The sequence below is a fragment of the Lampris incognitus genome, chromosome 18 (genome assembly GCF_029633865.1).
Source record: "Lampris incognitus isolate fLamInc1 chromosome 18, fLamInc1.hap2, whole genome shotgun sequence".
Classification (NCBI taxonomy): Eukaryota; Metazoa; Chordata; class Actinopteri; order Lampriformes; family Lampridae; genus Lampris; species Lampris incognitus.
The window spans coordinates 28350720-28367514 of record NC_079228.1 but is presented as its reverse complement, the minus strand read 5'-3'; the positions used below and the strand labels follow the sequence as shown (position 1 = coordinate 28367514).

The window sequence follows — 16795 nt, the reverse complement described above, 5'->3', positions numbered from 1 at the left end:
ATCTCAGCCTGCCCTAGATGTGGCTCTGATACCATCCAGTTTGATATTAATAACAGGCGGTAATACGGAGGAGATGTCCTGTCACGGTTGACTCCTGATAACAAGGACAGGGATACAGATGAAGTGTCTGAAACGTGTTGCTTTCCAATTTCATCCCGCCCCGTTGGCGTCACATGTGCCTGCACACAGCTGCAGGCGGGAGATGTGAAAAACTGGTGATGGTGAGGCACTCCATGTAATCAGGAGAACACACATAAACAGAAAGGCAGATGGACACAAAACACACACACACACAACTACTTATAGATGCACACACATACACTCCAGATTGCTGTGGGACGATACAGTCACTGATGTGATTGCATGGAGCAGACACACCGAGGGTACTTTAAGGATGTGTTGAATACCCCAGATCTTTTTCTTCAAACCCTTCCTTACACCTAGTATATAATTTTGCATTATGCACTGTACAGCCTTAAAATGTCAGTGTTGGAGGGCGTCTGGGTGCCATGGCGGTCTATTCCGTTGCCTACCAACATGGGGATCGCCGGTTCGAATCCCTGTGTTACCTCCAGCTTGGTTGGGCGTCCCTATAGACACAATTGGCCGTGTCTGTGGGTGGGAAGCCGGATGTGGGTATGTGTCCTGGTCACTGCACTAGCGCCTCCTCTGGTCGGTCGGGGCGCCTGTTTGGGGGAAGGAGGAACCGGGGGGAATAGCGTGAGCCTCCCATGCACTATGTCCCCCTGGTGAAACTTCTCATTGTCAGGTGAAAAGAAGCGGCTAGTGACTCCACATGTACTGGAGGAGACATGTGGTAATCTGCGGTCCTCCCTGGATTGGCAGAGGGGGTGGAGCAGTGACTGAGATGGCTCGGAAGAGTGGGGTAATCAGATGGTAAAAATTTGGAGAAAAAGGGGCCAAAAAAAAAAGGGTCAGTGTTGGATTCATAAACAGTGTTGGGGAGTAACTACTTACATCTAATGGAGTTACGTAATGAAATTACAAAATAAACCTGATCGTAATCTGTTACAGTTACTGAGAAAAAATATGTAATTAAATTACAGTTACTAAACAAAATTTTGGTGATTACAAAGATGTTACATCCGAATATATTCTTTTTGGTAAAAAGCTTGTTTTGGTGGTTGTGCATCAAAATCAAAAAATGTCAATCTTGATTCAAGTTACACTACCGTTCAAAAGTTTGGGATCACCCAAACAATTTTGTGTTTTCCATGAAAAGTCACACTTATTCACCACCATATGTTGTGAAATGAATAGAAAATAGAGTCAAGACATTGACAAGGTTAGAAATAATGATTTGTATTTGAAATAAGATTTTTTTTACATCAAACTTTGCTTTCGTCAAAGAATCCTCCATTTGCAGCAATTACAGCATTGCAGACCTTTGGCATTCTAGCTGTTATTTTGTTGAGGTAATCTGGAGAAATTGCACCCCACGCTTCCAGAAGCAGCTCCCACAAGTTGGATTGGTTGGATGGGCACTTCTTGCGTACCATACGGTCAAGCTGCTCCCACAACAGCTCAATGGGGTTCAGATCTGGTGACTGCGCTGGCCACTCCATTACCGATAGAATACCAGCTGCCTGCTTCTGCTCTAAATAGTTCTTGCACAATTTGGAGGTGTGTTTAGGGTCATTGTCCTGTTGTAGGATGAAATTGGCTCCAATCAAGCGCTGTCCACTGGGTATGGCATGGCGTTGCAAAATGGAGTGATAGCCTTCCTTATTCAGAATCCCTTTTACCCTGTACAAATCTCCCACCTTACCAGCACCAAAGCAACCCCAGACCATCACATTACCTCCACCATGCTTAACAGATGGCGTCAGGCATTCTTCCAGCATCTTTTCATTTGTTCTGCGTCTCACAAACGTTCTTCTTTGTGATCCAAACACCTCAAACTTGGATTCATCCGTCCGCAACACTTTTTTCCAGTCTTCCGCTGTCCAATGTCTGTGTTCTTTTGCCCATCTTAATCTTTTTCTTTTATTGGTCAGTCTCAGATATGGCTTTTTCTTTGCCACTCTGCCCTGAAGCCCAGAATCCCGCAGCCGCCTCTTCACTGTAGATGTTGACACTGGTGTTTTGCGGGTACTATTTAATGAAGATGCCAGTTGGGGACCTGTGAGGCGTCTGTTTCTCAAACTAGAGACTCTAATGTACTTATCTTCTTGCTCAGTTGTGCAACGCGGCCTCCCACTTCTTTTTCTACTCTGGTTAGAGCCTGTTTGTGCTGTCCTCTGAAGGGAGTAGTACACACCGGTGTAGGAAATCTTCCAATTTCTTAGCAATTTCTCGCATGGAATAGCCTTCATTTCTAAGAACAAGAATAGACTGTCGAGTTTCAGATGAAAGTTCTCTTTTTCTGGCCATTTTGAGCGTTTAATTGACCCCACAAATGTGATGCTCCAGAAACTCAATCTGCTCAAAGGAAGGTCAGTTTTGTAGCTTCTGTAACGAGCTAAACTGTTTTCAGATGTGTGAACATGATTGCACAAGGGTTTTCTAATCATCAATTAGCCTTCTGAGCCAATGAGCAAACACATTGTACCATTAGAACACTGGAGTGATAGTTGCTTGAAATGGGCCTCTATACACCTATGTAGATATTGCACCAAAAACCAGACATTTGCAGCTAGAATAGTCATTTACCACATTAGCAATGTATAGAGTGTATTTCTTTAAAGTTAAGACTAGTTTAAAGTTATCTTCATTGAAAAGTACAGTGCTTTTCCTTCAAAAATATGGACATTTCAATGTGATCCCAAACTTTTGAACGGTAGTGTATATTGAAGAACTTTTAATAAAGGTTTGACAGTAACCAGTGTTCAGTACTGTTGTGAGGTTTACACTGCCTCGTGTACATTTATGTTTTCAGGACTTTTCAGCTTTATTGCCCAGTTTAAAACGTTTGTTAGAAAAGTAATCAAGAAGTAATCAGATATAATGGGTAACTAGTAATGTGTATCCTATTACATTTCAAAAGCAACCTTTCCAGTGTTCATAAAAAAACCTTTGCACCTCACCTCTATGACAGCCGTTTTCAGGCAAGGTCTACTTTACATACCCAGAATTGCTGGGTAACGATTTATCTATTTATTTATTTATTTTTAGACCCCCCCCCCGCCTTTTCTCCCCAATTGCAATTGGCCAATTACCCCACTTTACCGAGCCGTCCCAGCCACTGCTCCACCCCCTCTGCCAATCCGGGGAGGGATGCAGGGATGTAGCGCGTGGGAGGATCATGCTATTCCCGCCAGTTCCCCCTCCCCCTAAACAAGCGCCCCGACCAACCAGAGGAGGCACTAGTGCAGTGACCAGGACACATACACACATCCGGCTTCCCACCTGCAGACATGGCCATTTGTAACTGTAGGGCTGCTGAACAAGCCGGAGGTAACACAGGGATTCGAACCGCCAATCAAGGTAGGCAACGGAAGAGACCACTACGCTACCCGGACGCCCTTGGGTAACAATTTTTAATGTGACTCTGTTCTAAGACATGTAAAAAATTGCTTTCAAAAGGGAAAATTCCTTTCAACAAAAATATAACTGCTGGCATGTTCAGACGGGTTTAATTTTTGGGGCTGGAGAGTAAATAAAGACCATGAAAAAGTTGGGGGAAATAAAAAAAAGCCATTCCATCTTTAACTGGGTATCTTTTCAATACAAGATGTAAAGGTCAAGAGAATGTGAATGCATTACAGAGCAGCATGCTTTAACCTGGTCTCCCCGTGGCTGGAACGGATGCCCAAAATGCATTCGAAAGCCTTAGATGAATTATTTATCAGAAGGGGTGACACCTCAGGCCAAATGTCTGTAATTATGACCACCTTGGAAAACAGAAAACCAGGGCAGAACTAGATATGTTAAACACGGTTTTGTAACACTAGTCACCAACTGAATGACTAGAATATCTAGGCTAAACAAATAAAAATGGAACATATTTTCCATCACAAACAATGCCTATGCATGTGATTACCATGCAAATATTCAAACAGAATCAACTGCCCAGCTGATTTCAACTGATATTGTCAACTGTCAGCTAGTTAGACACAGATGTAAACAGACACAGACACCCTTTCGATAAAACTGGTGTAGCTCAGTTGATTTGGTGTGTCAGTAGGGAAAAAAAGTTCTCAAAGTTATTAACCAGGATTGTGCAGTCCTTGCACAAATGTACTGCACTTTAGTTCCAACTAGTTTTTTTAACATGTTCGTAACATTCCCCCCCCCTCACCCTTTTTCTCCCCAATTGTACTTGGCCAATTACCCCACTCTTCCGAGCCATCCCAGTCACTGCTCCACGCCCTCTGCTGATCCCGGGAGGGCTGCAGACTACCATATGCTTCTTCCGATGCATGTGGAGTCGCCAGCTGCTTCTTTTCACCTGATAGTGAGGAGTTTCACCAGGGGGACGTGGCGCGTGGGAGGATCACACTATTCCCCCCAGTTTCCCTTCCCCACTGAACAGGTGCCTCGACTGACCAGGGGAGGCGCTAGTGCAGCGACCAGGACACATACCCACATCTGGCTTCCCACCTGCAGTCATGGCCAATTTTATCTGTAGGGATGCCCGACCAAGCCAGAGCTAACACGGGGATTTGAACAGGTGATCCCCATGTTGGCAGGCAACGGAATATACCACTACACTACCCAGACGCTCTTTATAACATTTTCATTAAAATAGATTCAAAAGATAATGTGGACTTTAATAATGCTTCAATTTTAAGTTTTGTAAGCATCCCCGGTTAAGAATGAACTTGAAATCTTGTGTAAGATGACAATTTAACTGACAACCCCGGAGAAGTACATCCTCAACACACACCAATAAGATGTGTCTACATCACATTAGCCTATAATCAGCATATATATAGCCTGAAAACGAGAAAGGCAAAAATGTAATGTAAGACCCGGACCTTCTTAAAGGTTGGCAAAAGTACATCTTCACAATTCCTATGAGACATGAGATTCTTATGACAGCTCTTCCTGAAGTTACACTTGTTCACTGCATCAAATGTTATAATCTTCTGATCTCTACACAGATTTTTTTTCTCCCACTCAGAACTATCAAAACTTTTTATTCCTGGGGTTGTTTAGTACATAAATATACCACAGCTAGAAAGAAGAGACCACAGCAAGAACGATAAGCGCACGCATCGGGTTGCAACACACCAAAGGAGTCTTCTGCTCTTCAAAACATAAATGATTACAGTAATTTTTCTTTCTCGACTCCAGCTAAGAACTAAACCAATCCTACTCAGCAGAACTTGGTACATACCCAGAGGTAGTAGGTGAACTGCAGTGCAAAGATGGCGATGCCCTCGTTGTCAAAGGACCCGGCCACTGAGCGGGAGATGTAGCCGGGGACGATGGCAATGAAGCAGGCTGCCAGCAACCCCGCCCCCTGGTTCCACAGCTCCCGCGTCAGCAAGAAGGTGGAGATGGAGGTCAGACCGCTGAACACCGGCGCCAGAAACACACACACATCCCGGATGTGCACTGTGATGTGAAGCAGGTTGAGCACGTAGTGGATGAGGCCCGCGGTGACCATTAACCCCGGGTATACCTGAGGTCAGAGAGAGAGTGACAGAGTGAGGGGGAAGTGTGTGTGTGTGGGGGTGGGGCAATGGGCATGTCAGAAAATGAGATAGAAAATAACAGAGAACAAGGGTTATTTTAGACTTGGATAAGGAAAAGTGTGGCTAAAAGAGCCATTGTAGCACTTGGAGGAGAAGGTACAGCAGAGAGCACTCCACAAGAGTCAGCATTTTACATGGACATTAATTATGAATTCGTTGTAATGGCCACTGTGCAGACTTGCACTGAAATCCCACAGAGCCAATGGATCACTTTCTATGGCAGGAAATAGTTATGTCAAGCAAACGCTCCATGCTTCACCTCTTTGGCAAATCAGAAGAATCAAGTTAATTGAATCTGCCTTGAACTCTGGTCAACACTTGGCAGTGCCAGGTAAGGCGATCTCGTCAAGAAAGTCGTAGCTAATTATACCATTCATTCAGTCGGAGTTTAGGCCTGAGCAGCCAGGCCTCACGGCCCTCTCTCTATTAGACACGAGAGCAGATCTAATTAGGACCCTGTGCTGTCCACCGGCTGTCTGAAGAAAAAGGAGAGGGCTGTGTTTAACATGTGACTGATGCCCCTATCCATGTATGTGTCTTTGTGTGTGTATGTGCATTTAGGAGATTGCTGCAGTCCACACAATTTGTCTTGTCACCGCATCTCCCTGGTCCACATATTTCTAATAAATCATCACCTGGGAGGCCAAAGCTCCATCAGCCAGAGGTCTGATGTGCAATCAGACCTCTCTCTATCCCAAATCATCCTGCTATGGCTCTCTACCCAGTGTTTTGGACTCGTCTTAATGGAACAGTACGCAGCTATTTACAAATCCAGAACAGAAATGATTTGCCCTTTTGATCTGTGCTCGGCAAAACGAGTTTATGATGGATCTGATGGATTTGAAATATTTAGTACTGGATTTTTTTTGTGTGCGCACAAAACAGACATCTTCTTTTGAAATTTCTGCTCAACAAACTAACAAAGCGCTCTCCCGCTCTGTCACAAATAATATAGCCTCAGTATTATATGCTCACCTCAAGAGGGCTAGCATAAGGAAGCTAAATACACAACTGTTTGGAAGCCTTTGTGAATTCTTTATCGATGCATTATTAAGTGGAATGCACAAATAGGCATCAAAAACCAGACCCGGGAATACTCTCCACATGGTAACAAAGAGCAGCTTCTTGGCTAAAGAATGCTCTATTGTTATGGAGCGTCACATTATAGAAGTCCTCATTCCTTTTCGCAGGGCTTTGGAGAAAGAGCCACTGTCAGTCGTCCCCTGGGGATCGGAGGGACAAGAAAGGGAGGACAGCCAAAAAAGGGGGGGGCGAGGGGGGAGCAGCGGCAATGGGCTATAGCAGGGAGGCGCTCACTGTCATATTATGGATATCTGCTCATCCGTCTGCAAAATGGTGCGACCCATCTGAGTGCTATGAGACTTAACGTTATCATACACAATTAATAGGGGCTGTCAGGATCATCTTCTGGAGCTTGAGGTAAAAACAGGGAGGGAGGGTATAAGGAGGAGGGTGGGAGAAGAAGATGGACAAAGAGAGAGAAAAAGATTGGAATACTGAGTGCAGAGGAGAATGAAAGGGCAGAAGAGGGGGGAGAGAGAGAGAGAGAGAGAGAGAGAGAGAGAGAGAGAGAGAGAGAGAGAGAGAGAGAGAGAGAGAGAGAGAGAGAGGGAGAGAGGGAGGGAGGGAGAGAGAGAGCGTAGACAGGAGGTTGAGACATGAATTGAGGCAGCGCAGGATGAGTTGAGACATAAGGAGTCCAGGTCACTACTCTCTTTGGGACAGGGGCAGTACTTTGAACTACTGGTCTATGACCTCTTTGGCTCCAGGTGGAAGTCCCCGAAGGAGAGAGGTGACTGACATTGTTGAAATGTCAGGTGAGGACAGGTGTTATTAAAAAAAAAAGCAGTAAAGTACCACAACCTTGGTTTATGGCATGCCAATCACATCCTTTGAAGGGACAATTTGCTATCCTCAAATTGGAGCATCTTTGCTTAAAACAAGTCTAGGTCAAACCTAGTATATAGCTGGACTGTGTATGAATTGTTAGAGGGCTTTTAATTTGAAATAACGGATACAGGAAGTGGCAACACAAGGCCAACCAACATTACTCAAGTCAGTCAGTCAGAGACAGACGCGTTTAAAATGTATCGCAAAACATCGCTACAAATGAAGCCCATTAATTTTTATTTTGAGTGAAAAAGACGAGAAAGAGGAATCCGGCGAGGGAGATTCCCAAGGTTTAACTAATTGAGCTTCACAAGGTTTAATTGAGGCGGCTAATGTTAACATTAACACGGAGGCCAGTAACAACAGGGTGGCTGAGCACAGCTTTAGCGAAGCTACCATGACCCTGGCTGTCATTTCAACATCCACTGGAGCCTGCAGAGAGAGAACATATACATTTAATGCGGATAGTCCTCCACTGGTTTTCACACCATAATTGCACACAAGGAGAAGGCGCGCACACACACACACACGCGCACACATATACACACATGGTAAAAATATGTATGTAATCAATTGTTTGTAAACTCTATGTTACTTAAAAGTTTTTCACTATGCTCCAAGTTAGCATAGTGCCCTGGACATGTCCAAGCAGTCGTGTAACATTAAAGTTCCCATGAAATTAAAATAGATGTCTCATCTCATCATCAGCCACTTCTCCGGGGTCAGGTCGTGGTGGCAACAAGCCAAGTAGGGCACTCCAGACGTCCCTCTCCCCAGCAACGCCCTCCAGCTCCTCCTGGGGGATCCCAAGGGGTTCCCAGGCCAGACTGGCATGTAGTCCCTCCAGCAACTTCTGGGTCTACCCCAGGGTCTCCTCCCAGTCGGACGTGCCCGGTCAACCTCCAAAGGAAGACGCCCAGGAGGCATCCTAATTAGATGCCCGAACCACCTCAACTGGTTCAGACACGAACGATCAGTGGCTCTACTCCAAGCTCCATCTGGATGTCCAAGCTCCTCACCCTGTCTCTAACGCTGAGCCCAGACACCCTACGGAGGAAACTCATTTCAGCTGCTTGCATCCATGATCTCACCCTTTTGGTCACTACCCAAAGCTTATGACCATAGCTGAGGGTTGGAACGAAGATTGACTGATAAATTGAGAGCTTTGCCTTCCAGCTCAGCTCCCTCTTCATCATAATGGTATGGTACAACATCTGCATTGCTGCTACTGCTGCACCAATCCGCTTGTCAATCTCCCGTTCCATCCTACCCTCACTCGTGAACAAGACCCTGAGATACTTGAACTCCTTCACTTGAGGCAACAACTCATCCCCAACCAGGGAGGAACAATCCACCATTTTCCAGTAGAGAACCATGGCCTCAGACTTAAGAGGGGCTGACTCTCATCCTGGCCATTTCACACTCAGCTGCAAACCACCCCAGTGCACGCTGGAGGTCATGTTCTGACGAAGCCAACAAAACCACATCATATGCAAAGAGCAGAGATGCAATTCTGAAGTTCCCAAAACAGACACACTCCTCATCTTGGCTGCGCCTTGAGATCCTGTCCATGGATATCACAAACAGAATTGGAGACAAGGGACAACCTTGGTGGAGTCCGACACCCACTGAAAACATGTATGACTTTATGCCAAGAATATGGACACAGCTCTCACTTTAGTTATACAAGGACCGGATGACTTGTAGCAACTGCCCCAGTACCCCATACTCCCACAGTACCCCCCAGAGTGCCCCAGGGTACACAGTCATAAGCCTTCTCCAAGTCCACAAAACACATGTAGACTGGCTGTTCAAACTCCCATGCCTCCCCCTCAGAAATTTTCGCAAGGGTAAAGAGTTGGTCTGTTGTTCCACAGACAAGATGGAATCTGCATTGTTCCTCCTGGATCCGAGGTTCGACAATCGGTTTGAGCCTCCTTTCCAGCATCCTAGAGTAGACTTTCCCAGAGAGGCGGAGCAGTGTGATGCCTCAATAATTGGAGCACCTGTCCCCTTTTTTAAATATGGGGACCACCACGCAAGTCTGCCACTCCACAGGTACTGTCCCTGACCTCCATGCGACACTGAAGAGGCATGTCAGCCAAGACAGCCCAACAATATCTAGAGCATTCAGCATCTCAGGGCAAATCTCATCCAGCCACAAAGGAGCTTCTTAACTACCTCAGAGACCTCTGCCAGGGATATGGGTGGGACTTCCCCCAAGTCTTCAGACTCTACCTCCTCCACTGAGGACATGTTAGCCAGGTTCAGGAGCTCCTCAAAGTGTTCTTTCCACCACCTGACAACATCCCCAGTCTGGGGAAGCAGTTCCTCTCCCTGGCTGAACACAGCCTGAGTCAAGCCCTGCTTCCCCTTTCTGATACGCCAGATGGTTTGCCAGAACTTCCTTGAGGCCAACCAAAAGTCCTCCTCCAAACCCTTGTCGAACTACTTCCTCACCCGAGTTTTTGCTTCTGTGACTGCCGAAGCGACAGCCCTTCTGGCCTCCCGGTACCTGTCTGCTGCTTCAGGAGACCCCTGGGCCAACCAAATCCAAAAGGCCTCCTTCTTAAGCCTGACGGCTTCCCTCACCGCCAGGCACGAATGACCTGGCACGAATGACCTGTCACATGACCACAGCTCCTACCTACAAAATAGATGTTTAAGTTTGTTTGTTTTTTTTTAAATCATGTGTGTTGCACTGATCAATTATATGCCAGTATCTGCTCTAACAGAGCCAAAAAAGTAATTTTGTAGGTATTCTTAATGGTATTGTAGTGAATTCAGGGGACAGCCGGGAACCACCGCAGCCGCGACACGAACCTGGGTCTCCTGCACCACGGGCAACTATGCTAACCAGTCGACTAAAGGGTCTGACCTGTTAGCCAAGGGCTAGCGAGTCTATTCATCTGTGATCATTACACTACCCCCTCCTTCAGGAAGCACGTCCCTGCACTTCAGCATACATGCTCCCTCACGCCTCTTAACGCACACACTTCTGATGGCCTCACGATCTCACCATCCCACTTCTGACACCAATGTAGAAAATTCAGGGGGTAGCCGGGAACCGCCGCAGCCAGGACGCGAACCCAGGTCTACCGCACCACAGGCGACTACTTTAACCAGTCGACTAAAGGGTCCGACCCATTAGCCAAAGGCTAGCGAGCGAGTCTATTCATCTGTGAACGTTACGAGTATTTTAGTTTTTCATTTCATGGAAAATGACTAAAAAAAATGTTGTCAACTCATCCAGTACAGGGGGGTGTATACTAATTTTGTGTCCAAAGAAACGCTTTCTCAAATTTTTATTTTTGTCACTGGGGTTATCAGAGCTGTGTGCCCAGGAATCTGTACAACTAAATTACAGTCTTTCACTCGCCAGATTTCAGCTGCACAAAACCTCCATGTTACATGTAAGTTAGAATAATATGTTGTCAAATTTTGATGTTATTAATTCCTTAACACTGCAAGGTGACATTTCCCTGAGCTGATGGTAAACTTCCTGTGTGTTACGCCAGGGGTCCCCAACCTTTTTTTACACAGCGAACCAGTTTAATATTGACAGTATTTTTTGCAAACCGGGTGGATGGGTGGGGGTGGAGAGGTTAATCACTACCGGAATATAGGTTAGGTTTATAAGTCAACAGCATTATAACATTTAAATAATGTTTGGATGTTAAACACATAGCGCATACTGAATCAGTGGGAGCCCTGGGCTTGTTTCCCTGCAACAAGACGGTCATGACATGTGAGTCATCAGTCGCAACAAAGCCATATTTTAGGTATGACAGGTCGTATTTTCTTTTGAAGGAAGCTTTCTTTTTTGCAGTCTCAGCCTCTACTGTCTTTGTGTTATCATTGTCGTTAGACCTTTTATCTCCCCTACCACTCCTGAAGAAACTCTCAAGCGATGTTTGTTTCTTTCTCGTGGTAGCTAGCTAGTTTGCTAGCTGCAACACGAACATTATGTAGGTAAGTGGGTGATGACTGATGACCTCGTGTGCATTACATTACTCAACTTCAAAGTCAGTATCCTCATCCTGTTGTGGGCGTGACAGGAAATGGTGCAGCACAGACACACCATGCCAAGTTCAATGTAATTACCGCACAAATGGCTTTTATGTTATATGTTTATTATTCAGGTTATTTTATTTATTTATTTTTGCCAAATCATATTGTTTCAAGACTCTTGAAGGTGTCCTCTGTTATCTGGCACCAAGATGTTCGCATAGGATCCTTTAATTCCTGTAAATTGCGAGGTGGGGCCTCCATGGATTGGACTTGTTTTTCCAGCCCATCTCACAGACATTCGATCAGATTGAGATCTGGGGAATTTGGAGGCCGAGGCAATGCCTTGAACTCTTTGTAATGTTCCTCAAACCATTCCTGAACAATCTTTGCAGTGTGGCAGGGCACATTATCCTGCTGAAAGAGCCCACTGCCATCAGGGAATACCATTGCCATGAAGGGATGTACTTGGTCTGCAACAATATTTAGGTAGGTGGTATGTGTCAAAGTAACATCCACATGAATGCCATGAACCAAGATCCCAGCAGAACATTGCCCAAAGCATTACTTTGCCTCCGCCGGCTTGCCCTCTTCCCATGATGCATCCTGGTGCCATCTCTTCCCCAGATAAATGACGCACGCGTACCCAGCCAGACACATGATGTAAAAGAAAATATGATTCATCATACCAGGCCACCTTCTTCTACTGCTCCATGGTCCAGTTCTGATGCTGATGTGCCCACTGTAGTTATTTTCGACATGGGTCATCATTAGCACTCTGACCAGTCTGCGTCTACACAGCCCATTACGCAGTTTGATGCACTGTGTGATGTGACACCTGTCTATCATAGCCAGCATTAACTTTTTCAGCAATTTGAGCTACAGTAACTATTCTGTGGGATCAGACCAGATGGGCTAGCATTCACTCCCTCATGCACATCAATGAGCCTTTGGGGCCCATGACCCTGTCACTGGTTCACCGGTTGTCCTTCCTTGGACCACTTTTGGTAGGTACTGACCACTGCATACCGGAAACACCCCACAAGACCTGCCATTTTGGAGATGCTCTGACCCAGTCGTCTAGCTATTATAATTTGACCCTTATCAACGTCACTCAGATCCTTACGGTTGGCCCACTTTTCTTGCCTCCAACACATCAACACAATGAAGTACACTGAGAGAGAGCCATGAAACCGGAGTCAAATTCCATGTTTGTGCAAACCTACATGGCCAATGGCAACTCCTGAGTCGCTGCTGCCCAAAACGTGTTCCCTTGGCATCTACTGTGGGCAGCTTCATTTTATGTTTACTAAACATAATTGTTAATAAAGAGCTGTAAAGGGGATATTGCGTCTATCATTCCTGTTATTAGCCTGCCGAGTAACAGGTTATGGGCCGTAGAACAGCAAAATATTCCGTTCTTAGCGTTTCAATGTGGAATGAGCTGGAACCGCTGCATCGACTCATTTTGAAAGAGCAATGGCCGATAGTAAAACTCCCACTTCCATGTTTACCGGTGACGTTGTTGATCGGCTGGTCAACCGTGTAACTTGTTTTCTAAGTCACTCTGAACATGATTAGTCACAGATATTTGTTGTTGTAGGGCTGGCCCACTGCCCGATCCAGCCAAAAAGATGGATATTGAACTAACCCACTAAAAACAAAAAAAGAAAAAGAAAAAAACTTTGTTGAAATCTCCCACATATAGGCTTGGATTATGAAAGCATTACATCTATTGGCGTAAAACATATGGATGTGGAGAGAGTCAGCAGTGTTAAGTTCCTGGGAGTTCACATCACAGAAGTCCTCTCTTGGTCCTCACATGTCATTGCGCTCTCCAAGAAGGCCCAGCAGCGTCTTCACTTCCTGCGGCGTCTCAAGAAGGCGAGTCTCCCCCCACCCATCCTCATCACATTCTACAGAGGCACCATAGAGAGCATTCTGACCAGCTGTATCTCTGTCTGGCATGGGAACTGCAAGGCCTCAGACCGCAAATCCCTAGAGCAGATAGTGAAGACAGCTGGAAAGATCATAGGAACTGCTCTCCCATCCACCCAGGCCATCTACGACGCACGGTGCACCCGGAAGGCTCTTAAGAGCATCCGTGCTGCCTCCACCAGACTATGCAACAGTTTCATTCCTCAGGCTGTGAGGTTCCTCGACAGCCTGAACACTTAAACCTTCCATAAAATGACTTTTTAACCATCTTACTCAGTGTCCGTGTCAGGTGTGCTTGTGATGTTTAGGTCTGTGAAGTAATTCTTGTTTTTAATGCACTTTTTGTTTTTAATATTTATTACGTGTTATTTGTTTTTATGTGGCACTGGAGTCCTTGTGAAACGTAATTTCGTTCCCATGTATGTATGAGACATGCATAAAAGGCAAAGACGAATAAAAGCAGTCTAAGTCTATTGAAGCAGACTCAGTGTGCTAAACTCATATGAATTGAGCACTTTCCCACTCCCTGGACAGTTTAGCCGATTCAGACATGTGCTTGATGCAAACAAGGGCCCTCACATGCTCACTGTGATTTCCAAAGCAGTGTGGGAGTAAACTAAAAGCTCTCTTTGGAGGAAGAAAAAGGACGCCTGTCAGTTTTCAGTTAATAACTGTGTATTTAGCTCAGCCACACAAAATAGGCAAGATTTTGAGATCTGGGTGACAGAAGCACAGTGTTCAGAACAAACAGAAACTCTGGGTGAGGAAACATGAATAAGAAATGCTGTGCCCTCGCACAACGACCATTGTCGAGGTACCCATGAGAGGGTACTTAACCCTTGATCACTCCAGTGTGATCAGTGCAAATGCAGCTGTACCAAGTGGTTCTCAGGTGTGAATATGTATAGGTAGAATTGCTAGTTGAATGTCAAGCAGGGCATTGCTGAAAAAAAGCAGGCATGCATGCTGAGTGAATGATCTCCAGGTCCCTGTTGACCACAGCCTAGGGATGGGTGATAAAGCAGAAAAATTGATCACGATAAAATGTTTTATTTCAGTCGATACAGATAATTATTGATAATTTCTAATGACCTATTTTTAATAAAGACCAGGAGAAATCTTTTTTTTGAATTTAACCACTTTATTTACCAAGGCACTGGTGAGCTGACCTGTCCTTTTTTAATCAATTTGCTTACCGTCTACACTCATTTTCTCACTCCATGCCGTTTCTGTTGTTGTGTCATATGTCAACGGTGCAACAGAACAACACACCTGTTAAGTGTGTTTAGTGTTAAGTGTGCTACGTGTGTTTAAGGCTGTTTACCTGTCACTCGTAGCACGCTCCATTATCAAGGGATATGATAGGCTGTTTATGGGCCATAGAGGGAGCACATGTATTCATTACGTACTTTCATGGCAGTTTGCATTTAATGCATTAAAGTTAAACTACCGAACATTCTATCGAACAATTTTCTTATTGCTATTGATTAAGTGTATATTGCCAGTACATATCACTATCATTTTATCACCCAGGCCTACCACAACCTATCATAAAGGGTTCAACACTGTGGCTTTATTGATGCCAAGATTCTCCTTTGTCCTTCATCATCCCAACCCATGGCGTTTCAGATGTTCATAATATGGCACTGTGGCAGATGAAAGGTGGAGATAAACAGACCTATCACAGAGCAGGGTGGCTGACCCACTGCCGTGGCGCTACTGGATCTCCGGTACACATCCTCACACCTGCCTTATTTTGCATAGATTTGCATCTTATACAGAGAAAGTAGCTTTCGACGCGACCACAAAATGACCCATCCACCTGCCATCGAAATGCCTGTGAAACCTCTGAGGCTGTATGTGACTCGCCATCTGGTACTAGTGGCAGCACACTATAAATCCTGGAAGTCTGCTAAAAAGGTTATTGTGGAGCTAGCTTCTTCTAACTACTTTTTCCTTTGATTTAAATTGATGCAGTACCACTCCGCTCCCATGCTGCGTCACTCACGGTAATTGGGGAAAATAATTAAATTAGGAGGCGGCAAATGGTGTGTAAAGCAACCCATAGTTTTCAATCTGTTGTACATTAGCTGGTTCCAACTTCAGATTGTGCTCCATTCTGTATGAATATTGCCATGCATAAAGGCGTGTTAGCTAACTTCAAGATTCAAAACCATTTTATTCACCAGGCATGATGGATGTGAATGAATTTGTCTGGAAATGAATTTTACAAGAGCTCCTTATTGTAGTAGGCCAAGTATTCAACTATTTACAGTCAGATAATTATTAACTACGTATTAGCTTGCAGCTCACAATAGCTAGAAACTAGGCTTATCATAGGAGATATCTGAAGTCCCAGTCTCAAATTTCCACACACCCTCACATCCCCTTCGTAATGGCCCATCTTCACTTTCTGCTTCTTTTCTCTGACAATCTTGCAAAACTCTGCGGCATGACACTAAACTGTAGCATGGAAAAATGTTACTCTGGCCAGAGCGCCATTTGTTAAGCAAGTTAAAATAATTTAACAATGTTCGTCTCAGAGACTACTGCTTGTCAACTTGCAAGTGACACAAGCTGAGAAGTAAGCCTTAATCTGACCAGAGTGTAACATGACTGACTATAATAAGCCACTTCAAATGAACCACCTGAATTACTCTGGAGCAATTTGCTGGGTTTTTTTTATTAACAAATTCATGAAATGCGAATATAAGCTTAAAGATGGGAGACAAGTCAGATGTGCTTATTTATATGCAGAGAACCAAGTGCTGGGGAGCCCACAGATTCTGCAAATGTCATGAAAATTAACTTAGACCTATCTGCTTTCAAGTACAATTGCAAGTCCAATCACGGCTTTCCGCCTTCCCACAATCTATGGGTACAAAGCCAAATCCAAGAATCCAAGTACAGTCACAGAAGCAGCACATCCCCTGTTACAAGCTACACTTGTCACGGGTAATTTACAATAGATGACCATAATTGCTTATGACATATGAATACTGATGACGGCTTTTGGTTTCCCCATTCTTGGTTGTCCCTTGTGTGTAAGTTGACAATATATTCAAACACCGGCACCTAGCACGGCTACAGCTCTTTCCTGACACCATCTGCTTAGCGTTCTAATAGTAAATGCATCTGAAAGTGATGCACAGCCTCGACATGCCTGGCTGTCTTAACTGCTCAGTTTAACTCCCCAATCGACCTGCAGTACCGAGTTCATAACACACACACACACACACACACACACACACACACACACACACACACACACACAC

General features: G+C 44.9%; 1 protein-coding gene across 1 annotated transcript in view; it reads right to left on the bottom strand.

The window, feature by feature from the left end:
* LOC130128682 (dolichyl-diphosphooligosaccharide--protein glycosyltransferase subunit STT3B) overlaps window positions 1-16795 on the bottom strand; it is a 100597-nt gene that overhangs the window by 35205 nt on the left and 48597 nt on the right. The window contains exon 3 of the mRNA XM_056298365.1: window positions 5303-5590. Coding sequence (XP_056154340.1) covers window positions 5303-5590 — 288 coding nt within the window. The remainder of the gene's footprint in view (window positions 1-5302; window positions 5591-16795) is intronic.